At 46.5% G+C, this 13,986-nt stretch overlaps 1 protein-coding gene across 4 annotated transcripts in view; it reads right to left on the reverse strand.

Annotated features, from left to right (window-relative positions):
• ELMOD3 (ELMO domain containing 3) overlaps positions 1–13,957 on the reverse strand; it is a 33,559-nt gene extending 19,602 nt beyond the window's left edge. The window contains exons 1-8 of one of the 4 annotated variants that reach the window (XM_027555559.1): positions 13,476–13,599; positions 12,167–12,333; positions 10,684–10,772; positions 10,314–10,600; positions 6,585–6,662; positions 5,822–5,891; positions 1,859–1,927; positions 815–906 (exon numbers count right to left, since the gene is read on the reverse strand). In XM_027555559.1, coding sequence (XP_027411360.1) covers positions 815–906; positions 1,859–1,927; positions 5,822–5,891; positions 6,585–6,662; positions 10,314–10,364 — 360 coding nt within the window. In that variant the 5' untranslated portion in view covers positions 10,365–10,600; positions 10,684–10,772; positions 12,167–12,333; positions 13,476–13,599. Of the gene's footprint in view, positions 1–814; positions 907–1,858; positions 1,928–5,821; positions 5,892–6,584; positions 6,663–7,450; positions 7,507–10,313; positions 10,601–10,683; positions 10,773–12,166; positions 12,334–13,475; positions 13,600–13,776 lie in introns of those variants that run through there. The other 3 variants (XM_027555560.1, XM_027555557.1, XM_027555558.1) reach the window with 3 other exon arrangements.
• Between the last annotated feature and the right edge of the window lie 29 nt (positions 13,958–13,986).

The raw sequence follows: 13,986 nt of genomic DNA on the forward strand, positions 1-13,986 counted from the left end.
AGAGTCGGACATGACTGAGCAACTTCACTTTCACTTTTCACTTTCCTGCATTGGAGAAGGAAATGGCAACCCACTCCAGTGTTCTTGCCTGGGGAATCCCAGGGACTGGGGAGCCTGGTGGGCTGCCGTCTATGGGGTCGCACAGAGTCAGACACGACTGAAGCAACTTAGCAGCAGCAGCAGCAAACTTACCACTAGGCACTCAAGATGTCTGCCAGCTTTTCATTTCCTTAGCACTCTTTTTCCAACCCCACATATTTTTTAAATTCCCAAAGAGCTTCTAGTTCCTCTAGGATATGGAAAATTTTCCTATATTGGCCATGAATCACTCAGCTCTCTGGACAGGCTACCCTGCTTCCTAGCATCTGATTCCAGACCCCCCCCCACCCCCCACCGCAATCCCTAGGATGGGAGAGTGGGCAGCAGCTCCAAGGACCCCCATAAGACAGGACCATTAGAGCTCCGGGGACACAGTCCCTGAGACCACATGACACCTGGGTCCTCAGCCACCTGTGATTCTGTACCCTGAGATTTCTGAGTTGGGAAAGAGCCCTCGACTGGAAGCTTCCCTCTTGCCTGCCCAGTGCCCTATCCTCTGCTTAGTCACTCAGTTGTGTCCAACTCTTTGCAACTCCATGGACTGTAGTCCGCTAGGCTCCTCTGTCCATGGGGATTCTCCAGGCAAGAATACTAGAGTGGGTTGCCATGCTCTTCTCCAGGGGATCTTCCCGTGGCCTATCCTGATGGGGTAGAAACCTAGCTTGGGGGAAGAAAGCGCTTTGCTCAAGACCCCAGTGCCCCCCTGGTGTCATACCTTGAAGGAGGAGAGGTCCACTGTCTGGAAATGCTGCAGGGCCTCACTGAAGGAGATGAGCTGCCCAGGCTGGTCCATGCTGGCCCGGCTCCCTGTGGCAAAAGGGAAGACACTCCAAGACTTGTGACAGGAGCCACTCTATCAACAAACATGTACCAAGGGCCTTCTGGTTGTCACCTCTAAGCCCAGCACAGGCTTCCAGCTGTCAGTGTCAGACACCTACAGCTACAACCAACCCGGTGTCAGGGGGCTGGTGTTATTCACAGGGCGGACTCCCTTTCAGAGCTGGCTGTGTGGAGGTGGACCAAGCTGAGCCCTGCAGAGTAGAAGCTGATCTGTAGGAGCCCCCAAGTCCACTCATCTGTGAGTGGGGTGCGTCACTGCCTGGAGGAGGTACCCACACAGAAGCTTGCGACAGGTCTGTCTAGGGGCCTTTCCCGGTTTCTACTTCGCCTTCTCATGCCCTGGAGATGAATGATCTCTCCTCCAGCCTTTGCTCCAGGGAATTAACTCGTCAACCAGCAGTTCAGGTGACGGCTGATACAGCCCCTGAAACGTCTCTCCAGGTGCTCAAGTGGGGCTCAGGCTAGATTTAGGTCTCAGTTCTCCCCTCCCACAGCTCCACCTAAACCTCCCAAAGGAACGAGACACAGTTCTGACAGCCCCCAGTGCCTTCCAGCAGACGACTTCAACCTCCATCTCCAGAGATTTCCTTGTACAGTGAACCATCTGCTCAACCTGATACAGGGGTCCTGGCTGCCCAGCTCCATCCTCTGCCCGACCTCATCACCCCGCAGAAGCTGACCCTGACCATGGTCCTCCTCGTCTTCTCTCAGACCCCGTGGCATTCACCTCCCTTTCCTCCAGAGGTTGGAGGGCATCACCTTTGAAGTGGGAAAAGAGGTTTTATTCTATGTCACATATCAAAAATGAGAACACTCAGGAATTCTGTCTCCTAATCCCAAACAGAGCATCAGCCTCGTGGGTAGACAGTGCCTTTAGTGGCAGCAGGCTGTGTGGAAAGGGTGCCATTCCTCTAGTTACCTGTCTCTGGGTGGATGCTCTCCACAGCTTCCCATTCTTCTTGGGCTTGGAGGACTTCTGTACTCACAACTGCAATAGTGAGACAAGGACATCCCCTGAGATCTATGTATGTCTGGATCACTGTTGTAGCCCCTGGCCTTATCTGCCTGTCTTGCCAGACAGCTGCCAAAGTGAGCTTTCAAAAAGGCCAGACCTGATGCCAGCCCGCTGCATGGAACCCTCTAGGGATTCTTCGTAATTCTCACAATGAAACCCCAACCCACCTTCAGCTCCAACCTCTCCTGGCGCAGCTCCATCTCAGCATGCAGCCAACTCCAGCACCACCCTCCCCTGGCACCTTCTTCAGCCTCTGGAATCTGCTTTTAGGAGCAGCACCATGAGAGTTCCCGACACCCTGTTCTTGTCACAGTGTGGTAACTGTCCTGCCCACTGCACTGGGAGCTACAGGAGGGCAGGGTTCTTGGGGTTCAATGGGTGCACCATGAATGTTTTTGTTGCTATTTTTGGCCACACCGGCTGGCATGCAGGATCTTAGTTCCCCAATTACCTGGGATCAAACCTGTGCCCCTTGCAGTGGAAGTATGGAGTCCTAACCACTGGACCACCAGGAAAGTCCTCATAATGAATGTTTGAGGAATGAATGAAAAGCACAATGAAAGGAGGGGGGACAGAAGAAAAAAACAGCTGCAGGACAGGCTCTCTATAATCACTGCACAGCCCTTTACTCCACACCACAGCTGCCACTCTCTGGACCGAATTCTGGTGTCATGGCTGTCACTGGCTTTTCCCCTTTGCTAAAGAGGACACAGGCAAACAGTGGGGAGGATGGGGAGGCTTCTGTTCAAACCAAACTGGTGAGCCTTCCAGCCTGGATAGTGTAAGCAAGTTAGGACAGCTCCCCTCTGCCTTGCAACCAGGGCTGAGGAATTTCTGTGACAGTGAACTGTTTTGGAAGTACACTTGCAAAAGGGCTTCCCTAGTGGCTCAGATGGCAAAGAATCCACCTGCAATGCAGGAGACCTGGGTTTGATCCCTGGGTTGGGAAGATCCCCTGAAGAAGGGAATGGCAACCCACTCCAGTATTCTTGCCTGGAGAATCCCATGGATAGAGGAATCTGGTGGGCTACAGTGCATAGGGCATAGAGTCAGACATGACTGAGCGACCAATACACACTTGGAAAATTAAAGAAAAACCTACCCCAAACTCAAAACACTAATGGATAACGAGGCTGAGGAGGCTGCTGGGGAGCAGGAGGGGACCACAGTGAAAGCACCCTGTAGAGACAAATGGCTTGTGAACTTTTTAGCTCACTCACAAGCTGTGCTTCTTCAGGCAAGTTACTCAACCATCTGTAATCTCTCTTGAGATTACTATGAGAACAGAGTCTAGGGGAGCACGTGGCCCAAGGTCGCCTGCTCAGTGCGCCTCAGCTAGCAGGGCCGACACAGTTGTGGACTCTGGTCTAGCAGGATTGTGGATGGTGGTAGCAGATGAGATGGATCTGGACTCTTGCCAGTCCTTGCCCGGGGCAGCAGATCGTACAACAGGGCTTCCAAACTAGGTAGCTTCAACAGAACACAGGATATTTGACCCGGGACCATGAGGAAAATAAAGACTTATGTCCAGCACGCTGGACCCTTGGCAAGTGAGCTACAACGACAAAGGGGTTGAACAAGGAAAGTGGAACGGCAGCCATGGACGCTTATCAGGATGACAAGAGTTCCCCCACCCTTCACCCCTCATCTACATCCAGCCTCACTGAGTTAACCTTCAGATTATCACAATGCAATTAATCTTTTACCCCATGCATCCTTGCCTATAAACAAGTTGGTCAAAGGCCGTGCACCAGGAGTAGGAACCTCATGGGCAAGGGTGTGGGAGTTTACTGTGATAGGAATCCAAGTAAGAGGAAGCACACGGTCTCAAGGGGCAACTTCAATCTGGTGCCCGAACTAGAGACAAACACCCAACCCATGTAAGAGCATATTGCTCCTTTCCTAGTTCTTTTAGGACTCAGGGAGACAACCCCCACCTCTGCACACAATCCTGATGTAAATACTGCTTTCTCCACACGAACAGAAAAGCATGGAGCTTCCAAATCTCCAGGAAGACAAAGCCAGTTCACGTTAGTATGGCTCTTTATCATTTTTCCTTTTGTCAATTACCTCCTTTACTTAAGCCCTTTTCTCTTTATTCACATAGTAAACGGCACTACTGATTTAGTCAGCCTATTAATTTAAATTAGCTGAGTGCTGTCTGAAAAAAAAAATGTAATTGTTCAAACACGTATGTACACATACTCAGTCATATCCAACTTTTTGTGACCTCAGGACTGTAGCCTGCCAGGCTCCTCTGTCCACGGAACCTTCCAGGAAAGAATATTGGAGTGGGTTGCCATTTCCTTCTCCGGGGATCTTTCTGACTCAGGGGATCGAACCTCAGTGTCCTGCGTCTCCTGCACTGACAGGCGGACTCTTTACCACTTTACCACCTGGGAAGTCCAGTGTAACTGCTCAATATGATCAAGAATATCTGGCACAGAACTGCCAGTTGTACTGAAACAGAAGACATTTTGGCATTTGAGGCAACATCTCTAATCAATGTTAGGTCTGCCAACACGTGGTAAAGACAAAATTCAATTAAAAGAAACTTTATAGGGACTTCCCTGGCCATCATAGTGATTGAGACTTTGTCTTCCAACACAAAGGGTATGGGTTGGATCCCTGGTTGGGATTGCCCGAAGGCCAAAAAAATCAAAAACATAAAACAGGAGCAATGTTGTAACAAATTTAATATCCATATGGTAGGGCAGGGGAGGGAGATTCAAAAGGAGGGGATATATGTATACTTGTGACTGATTCATGTTTGTGGCAGAAACCAACACAACACTGTAAAGTAATAATTATCCAATTAAAAATAAAATTTAAAAAATGGTTCTCTTTAAAAAAAAAAAGAAACTTCTGAGACCTTCAAATAATTTTTCTACACTGGAATATTTTTAATAGACTCCCATATTCTTGGAGATTACACATTCAGTTTGCAAGATTTTAAGATAACAAAACACACCAGTGAGTGCTCACTATGATTCTGTGTGCTAAGCACTTTCCATTATCTCGTTTAATCCTTATAAAATTTATATCATACAGGTTCTGATATAACCCTGGTTTTACAGATAAGTAAAGCAAGGGTTAGAAAGATTAAGTTCCTCACTCTGGCTCATGGAGCTGGTGGGTGAAAGAGTTAAGACTTAAGCCAGAGACATGTGACTCCAGAAGTGGTCCTTCTGAATTGGTGGAGTGTGCTTCCTTGTGCGTTATATTAGCAGGCAGAGTGAGCTTTAAATAGAGTATAGGAAGCCCCATGTCAAGCAGGTAAAACAAGATTAACTTTTCAAAGCCTTTTCATCTACTCTGTATCATTTCAGTATCACAACATCCTTCAGAGGACAAAGGAAATACTGATACCTCCACTGTAGACACAGAGATAGTATAATTTTTCCAAAAGGCAAGTAAGTCACTAGCAGGACTTTGGGGACCAAGTTAGGATTCAGGTCTCTCAGGACTTCCCTGGCAATCCAGTGGTTAAGACTTCACCTTCCAAAGCAGAGGGTATGTGTGGGTTTTATCCTTGGTCAGGGAGCTAAGATCCCACATGCACTGCAGCCAGAAAACCAAAACATGCGACAGAAGCAATACTGTAACACATTGAATAAGAGACTTTAAAAATGATCCACATGAAAAAAAAAAAACAAAACCCTTAAAAAAGAATGAACGAACTCAGGTCTCTTGACTCCTAATCCAGTGTCAGTTCTAGTTTCCCTTGAAGAAGGATAAATCTATAAAATTCTATAGGAAAAGTAGTGAGAGAAATTCAAGGGAAGAAATTCAAGGAAGAAAAGGAAAGACCCACGAGCTCTGCCTTGAGTCCCACCCAGGCTCATCGGGCCCTGAAGGGGACCTTACCACGGGGCTCCCAGGCGTTCGCCTCTGCTGTCAGGGCCTGGAGGACGCTGTGGTTCTTCAACTCTGAGATCTGTAGGGGCAGGTGACCTTCAGTGTGAGGGCGGAGTCCAAGTCCTCCTATCCACACAAATACATACTGCCCACTGTACCAAATATTCTTGAAACTGGAGGCCATTAGAATCTGTCTTCCCAGATGGGTTGGTTAAAGCCAATCTTAATGAGTGCATGCTCAGTCGCTCAGTTGTGTCGACTCTTTGAGATCCCACAGACTGTAGCCTTCCAGGCTCCTCTGTCCATGGAATTTTCCAGGCAAGAATACTGGAGTGGGTTGCTGTTTCCTCCTCCAAGGGATCTTCCCTACCCAGGGATTTAACCCACTCCTGCATTGACAGCTGGGTTCTTTACCACTGAGCCACCTGGGAAGCCCAATCTTAATGAGAGGCACCTGGAAAATACCAACTATGATGGAGAAGTTGGGCAACGTAGGGACAAGTATATGCCCTCCTTGAAGAGTAAATGGATAAAAATCTACTCAACTGAGATAGTGGTGAGCTGTTGACATCCCCACTGCACTTTATATTCTGCTTCATTACAACAATTTTCTGATTAGGCAGATTGTTTTGCATGTCTGCTCCCACTCCTACCCCCAAAGTATGTACTACTGGAGGGCAAGGTCTGTGCCATCCTGTGTCCCGGCACCACATAGCAGCATGTTACACGAACGCCTACTGACAGAAGACACGGGGCTGTGGGCAGTACGTACAGAAATTCCTCTGAAAGCCAGAAGAGCACTGCTGTCCTTGTCACATGGTGGAGAGGACCCAGCAGATACACTTTCAACCTGCAAGGCAAACGAGTCAGTCTCTCAGGCACGTATCAGTCCCCCAGAGATGAAAGCTTGAACAGCACACCCTTTCCCTTAACACACACACAATGGATTAACCCTGGAGAAGTCAACTACAGGTAATACTGTAAGGACAACTCCTGTTTAATCTGGTCTGCAAAAAGCTTAATGTTAATATAATCTCATACAGACTTCTTGGCCACATTCAAAGTCTCAGGGCTCTGAGTAAGTAAAGTTGAGTGAGGCGGTTTCCTCATGTTCTGCTCAGCCAAATCTTTCCCCTGCTGGAGCTTAAAAACTACCCAACAAACCTTTTGCAACTCATATCAAAACACAAGGCTAATTTTCCTGTCTTTGGTGTTTAGTTGCTAAGTTGTGTCTGACTCTTTGCAACTCCATGGACTGTAGCCCACTAGGCTCCTCTGTCCATGGGATTTCCCAGGCAAGAATATTGGAGTGGGTTGCCATTTCCTTCTCCAGGGGATCTTCCCGACCCAGGGATCAAACCCAGGTCTCCCACATTGTAGGCAAATTCTTTACTACTGAGCCACCTGGGAAGCCCTAATGCTTTTAATGTTAAAAAATGAAATAAAATCCTACAAGTCAGTAAGATAAAAAAAAAAAAAGAAACCAGTAGAAAAATGGGCATGGATGTAGATGGTTTGCATAAAAGGAAACACAAACAGTTCTTAAACATGTGAAGAAATGCTCAACCTTACTCATAACAAGAGAAATGTCAACTAAAGTCAACTACAACTACTCTTGAAATAACATTTTTCACTTACCTTGTTATCAAAGATCAGAAAACGTGGTAACACCATGCTGGGTAAAGGACCAAGAGCTGTAGACACTGGAGAGTGAACTGTTACCACCTCTCCGGCTTGATAATATCTGACACGATCATGTATGCTGTGTCTATTTGGGGCCTGCAACTGCATTTGAGGAATTTATCTAATATATATACTCATCCGTGTGCAAAATGACATGCTTACAGTGTTACTCATGGCTTTGTTCGTCTGTTTTTGTTCGTTTGTTTTGGCTGCACTGGGTCTCTGTTGCCATGCCATCTCTAGCTGTGGTTCGAGGACTTCTCGCTGTGGTGGCTTCTCTCGTTGTGGAACACGAGCTCTAGGGCACATGGGCTCTAGTAGCTGTGGCACACGGGCTTAGCTGCCCCCATGGCACGTGGGATCTTCCTGGACCAGGGATCAAACCCACGTACCCTGCACTGGCAGGCAGATTCTTAACCACTAGACCATGAAGGAAATCCATGGTAGTACTGTTTATAAAAGCAAAAGGCTAGAAAAACTCTGAATGTCCACTGATGGACTTCTTACTTTATTTTACTCTATTTATAACCCCCCCACCCGCTGTTTCACCGAGATGTAATTGACATACATCACTGTGTAAGAGGCAAGGGGCACAGCATGACTGGACTTATATACGTTATGAAATGATGACCAGGATAGGGTTATCGATCATCCATCATCATCTATTGGTACTACATCAACAAACAAACAAAACATTTTTTTCCTTGTGATGAGAACTCTTAGGATTTATTCTCTTAACTTTCATTCTAACATACAGCAGTGCTACCTTTATCATGTTGTACATTATATTCCGAGTACTTATTTATCTTCCAACTGGAAGTTTGCACCTTTTCACTATCTAATCCCCCTTTCCCCATTCCCCTATCTCTGGTAGCCACAAATCTAATCTCTTTTTCTACAAGTTTGTTTTTGAGTTATAATTCACTTACAACACGATGTTAGTTCCTAGCGCACAACACAGTGATTTGATGTTTCTATACATTTCAAAATGATCATCATGATAAAGCTAGTTGTCACTAGTGAACTAATTTTAAATAAATTAAAGCATATCCACTTAATGAGATCCTATACAGCCATTTAAAAAAAAGAGTAAGAAAGTACTTTATAAATGATTTGGAACAATCTTCATGATATTACTATATTAAGTGAAAAAGCAAAGGGCAGAGTATACTTTATCATTGGATTTTCTAAAAAAAAAAAACAAAAAACCCCACATAAATCTATTTGCTTGTCTTTATAGAGACTATTTCCAGAATTATAGTCTTCAAGGAAGTACTAACTTTGCCTCAGCAGGAAAACAGGGTGGCTGGGGAACAAGAGTGGAATATATTCACTATATGTACATCCTCATACTTTTGGATTTTGAACCATGTGCAGTATTATTTTCTCTAAGGCAGATAAAAGAAAAATAATAATAATTACGGGAAAATAACTAACAAAGGTATCATTGTTATATCAAGGCCCTGGAATCCCAGACTGTCCTGTTACTCTAATCCCGCGTACTTATTTTTGCCAACTAACACTCCTTAGACACAACTTTGATTTTTTGACTTCTTTTTGCCTTCATTTTCGCCAGAAGGATGAACCCATAAACACACCACAGCAGAGCTACTCCTCCACAACTGGCCTCCTGATGTCTAAGCACCATTATTTCCCACTTAGCTAAAGTAAACACACTGCTGCAATTCCTCTCACCTCCAGCCCTTGGGTCATGTGGTCTCGCCCCCACCTCCACCTTCTCAGTGTTTTCTGGGCCCTTCAAGATCAGTTCCATCTCCTCAGGGTGGCTGAGCTACAGTGGTTTCCTGCAGTTACGAGGGTTTCCTCAGATCTCTAAGTCCCATAGCCTCTGTATGTGGCACAAGGTCCTCTGCAAAAGACCTGTCTCCCCAGTCAGACTCTTCTTGTATACTTGTTTTATATTTCTCAGACCATCTGCACAGGACTAGGCTCAAAATGGGCTTCTCTGGTGGCTCAGACAGTACAGAATCTGCCTGCAATGCAGGTGACCAGGATTTAATCCCTTGGTCAGAAAGATCCCCTGGAGACGGGGATGGCTACCTACTCCAGTATTCTTGCCTGGGAAATTCCATGGACAGAGGAGCCTGGCGGACTACAGTCCATGGGGTCACAAACAGTTAGACACACTCGAAGGCTCAAGATACATTCTCAGTGATATCTGGTGATTCACCGTGCTGCACAACTCCCTGTAGGAGTCTGTGTGCTCAGGACTCATCGCATCGTTCTCTCCCCTCTAGTATCCAAAGATAAATGTTCTCTGGAAGAACAGTTCATCTGTTTCAGGACAGTGAAGAAAACCTCCCTGGACTCCCAAAGCACAGGCTTTGTCCCCATTCTGGCCACTGCACCCCAAAGGCTGCATTTAAGACCATTTCTGGGAAGGTAGGGAGAAACATGGGGAATACAGGGTAAGCTGCCAGGCTCACACATATCCACATGGAACTAGGGATCCTGAGGATAAACAGGTCAAAATGGGTATTTGAGAGAGAAAGGGCCAGTAAACAACCCAAACTGATTGAAATATATATTTCCTGGGAGATTCCAATTGAAACTTTTCTCCCACCCAAGCAAATCCAAACCCAAATCCTATAACCTACTTAGAAAGCAAACCATTGGGAAAGGCAATTGATCCAGAAGTAACTAAGAGCTTCTTCTAAAAGAATAAGAGAACTGTAAAGAGAATTTTTCCTACACATTTCTAAAGGTCCACACCCTCTTGATATATGCTCTCTCTTATTATTATTAACAATACATCCCAAAGCAACACCTTCTTTCCCAAATGGATATGCTTGCTTACCTGTCCATCTCTTAATTCTTTCTCATGGAAAGAGTGAGAGTTTTCATTCATGACTCAAACTCATTTGTTCAAGTGACTTTTGTCCTTGGGCTCAGAAAGGAGTTTAACAAGGTCTGAGATTAGAAGCTATGGGGAGAGCCTGGGATTTGACTGTTCTACCATTGCCCTCCTTCTTGGCAGTCGTTCAGACTAAGAACGAGAAAACAGTCCCTGTGTGCCATCACCAGGGTGGAGGCTTCTGTGAGTCCTGACAGAAGTCCTTGAGGACACACTCTGGAGTCTCAGCCCTGAAAAAAAAAAAAGATTAAAGAAGAAAACTAGTTTCATCATTCAGTTATGCCTCTGACTTGAAAAATCTTCAAAGAGGTACCTCCCTGGTGGTCCAGTGGTTGGGACTCTGCTCTTCAAATGCAGAAGGCACTGGTTTGATCCCTGGTTAGGGATCCCACATGCCACGATCTATGGCCAAATAAATAAATAAAAATAAAATGATTATGGGATTTTAAATCATTAAAAAAAAAAATCTTCAAGCAGCTGTAAACATATTCCAAATAAACATGCTGCCTTAGTGAATGCCTGCCTCTTACTATCCATGTAACGGGACAGAAAGAAGGGGTCCCTGCAGGAGTTTAAGGGCTGGCTTCTCAGTGTCCAGGAGGCAGCACCACTGTAAGTGGTAGGGATCTGTTTTTCTATTTGCTTTTTAAATTAATTCTTAATTGGTGGATAACTGCTTTACAGGGATCTGTTTTCGACAATGAAGTTACTGAGATCTGGGAAATTATCTAAAAGTGAAAGTGTTAGTCGCTTAGTCTTGTCCATCCCTTTGTGATCCCACGGGCTGTAGCTTGTAGGTTCCTCTGTCCATGGAATTCTCCAGGCAAGAATACTGAGGTGGGCAGCCCTTCCCTCCTCCAGGGGATCTTCCAGACCCAGGGATCAAACCCAGGTCTCCTGAATTACAGGCAGATTCTTTACTGTCAGAGCCACCAGGAAAGTCCATGTGTCTCAAAAGGGTGAGGATAATTTAGGGTGACACATTGGTGGGTGGTCTTAGCTGAAGTGCTCAGGCTTTACTCAGGTCTCAGACCTGGCAGGGCCTAACACTCAATTCGGTTCCTATGATGGTATTAACAGAAACTCAAAATGCAACACAATGCCCCCCCTTCCTCAGTGAGCACCAGTACTGTACATCTGGCAGCTTCCTGGCCAGTGAAGCTAACTCTAAGTATTTCTTCCCATGAGTCCACCTCAGGAAGTGATTTGGGCAGGCCCATACCTCACCATGGGAGAAGTGGACATCATGAGTGCCTGTCACAACAAGAATCTGGGTAAGTGGGCAGGTGATGGATAGTATACCTCACAGACTTGGTTTACCTTTCTTTTGGCTGCACTGTGTGGCTTGCAGAATCTTAATTCCCCAATCAGGGATTGAAGCCCAGCCCTCTGCAGTGAAAGCACAGAGTCCTAACCACTGGACCACCAGAGAATTCCCCAGTTGACTAAGAAAGGCTGACTAAGAAAGAAAGGTGGCATTGCTCTGAGGTCAGCTCTTCAGAGAACACAATCTGGGTTCCCTACAAACCGGAGGCCAGGAACAAGATGGACTCTTTGTCAGGAAGCTGGATGCACTGACTGTTCCTAACACCAAGAGCCAGAATACCTCCTGATTGCTGGACTGGACACCTGGCTCACTGTAACAGGGGGAGGGCAGTGCCCTCCAGTTATAGCAGCTCAGGAACCAACTCTCTCTGTGTCCTCTGGTGCCTCAGCATCTGCCTCCCTTTCCCCTCCTTCCCCCTTGACCTTCTCAAGTGTTCTGCATATGACAAAACACTCACACATCGACCAACCTTGGGAAGATGATTGGCAGGTACGGCGACCCTGAGCTCAGGGAAGCTCTTCTATTACTGGGCTTGAATTGAATCCAGCAGTGTTGAATCATGACCAGCTTTACATGCCTGCTAGTGCTCAGTTCTGGCTGGAGCCCTGCCAGGACTCCATGAGGGACATTCACGATCTGTATTAGAGAAAGAAATGAGCAGAAACTGTCAAACGAGCAAGTACTAGAAGTTATAACGTCACTCCTAATAATATTAGGGAAGTTCCTTATGGCTGGGCCTGAGGAAATGGCCTTCCTATAAAGACGGATCCTTTTGAAATTAAGTATTTATGGTGCACCTATTGTATTTTGTTAATTAAAATTTTTTTAAAAATGGAAGTAGTGGCTATCCTAGTGGTCAGTGGCTAAGACTCCATGCTCCCAATGCAGCCAGCTTGGGTTCAATCATTAGCCAGAGAACGAGATCTCACATGCTGCAACCAAGAGTTTGAATGCTGCAACTAAAGAACATGCATGTGTCGACTAAGACCTGGAACAGCCAAATAAATAAATAATTTTAAAAAATCGAAATGTAGTTGATTTACAATGTTGTTATTTTCTGGTATATAGCAAAGTGATTCAGATATATAACACATATATGGGCTTCCCAGATAGCACTAGTGGTAAAGAATCTGCCTGGCAATGCAGGAGATGCAAGAGGCACTGGTTTGATACTGTGGGTGGGGAAGAGCCACTGGCGCAGTAAATGGCAACCTGCTCCAGTATTCTTGCCTGGAAAATTCCATGGACAGAAGAACCTGACGGGCTACAGTCTATGGGGTCACAAAGACTCAGACACAACTGAGTCTATCTACCTATCTATCTACATAACTGAATATATTCTTTTTCCGATTCTTTTCCATTACAGATTATTCAGTTCAGTTCACTTGCTCAGTCGTGTCCGACTCTTTGTGACCCCATGCATTGCAGCACACCAGGCTTCCCTGTTCATCATCAAATCCCGGAACCTCCTCAAACTTTTGTCCAAAGAGTCGGTGATGCCATCTAATCATCTCATCCTCTGTTAGTACAAGATACTAAATATAGCTCCCTGTGCTATACAGTAGATCCTTGTTGTTAATTTTTATGGTGCACCCACTTTAGGAAAGGAGCTACATTAAAGGGAATAATTTTAAGTTTAAGCTTGCTGGGGCTTAAACGCTAAATAGATATTTAATCTAGAAATTGGAGCGACACTTTCAGTATAAATGCATACACAGGTAGGCTGGTTCTTTCATCGGCCTTTCCGCTGGGCGCTCCCCGCCCGCTCCAGTCCCTACCCGGCCCCGGCCGTAGGCGTCGTCATCCCAGGGCGCCCGCCCAAAAACTATTGACCAGTTTGAGGGTCCCAGAGTCGGTGCTCGCCGGCTGCGATGCGCGGACGTCAAGGGAGATCTCAATCCAGCAAGAACCCAGCCAGACAGGGGCTGCGTGGGGACTCTGGCCAGAAACTTTCTCAATTGTTCGGAGGGGAAAACAGGAAAGCGATTTGCCACCGGTCATCTAGCGAGTCCGCGGCAGAGCGCAAACCACAACCCAGGTCTCCTGTCTACCAGGATCGGGAGTCTCTCTCGGTCTTACACGTCTCAGCCTTGTCTCGCCCCACGGCGACCATTTCCGCCCCACATTCCTCCTCCTCTGACCCCCGCCCGGGGATCGCCGGCCGAGTCCCCGAGTTCCCAGTTCTTCGCTGTTGGGGTCTCCCAGCCCCGCCAGGCTTCCTCCGCGCAGGAACACGGCCCTCCGCACAGCAGGCGAAGCGAGTACGGGGAGCCGCGAGGGTCAATCTCC

The sequence above is a fragment of the Bos indicus x Bos taurus genome, chromosome 11 (genome assembly GCF_003369695.1).
Source record: "Bos indicus x Bos taurus breed Angus x Brahman F1 hybrid chromosome 11, Bos_hybrid_MaternalHap_v2.0, whole genome shotgun sequence".
In the NCBI taxonomy this organism is placed as follows: Eukaryota; Metazoa; Chordata; class Mammalia; order Artiodactyla; family Bovidae; genus Bos; species Bos indicus x Bos taurus.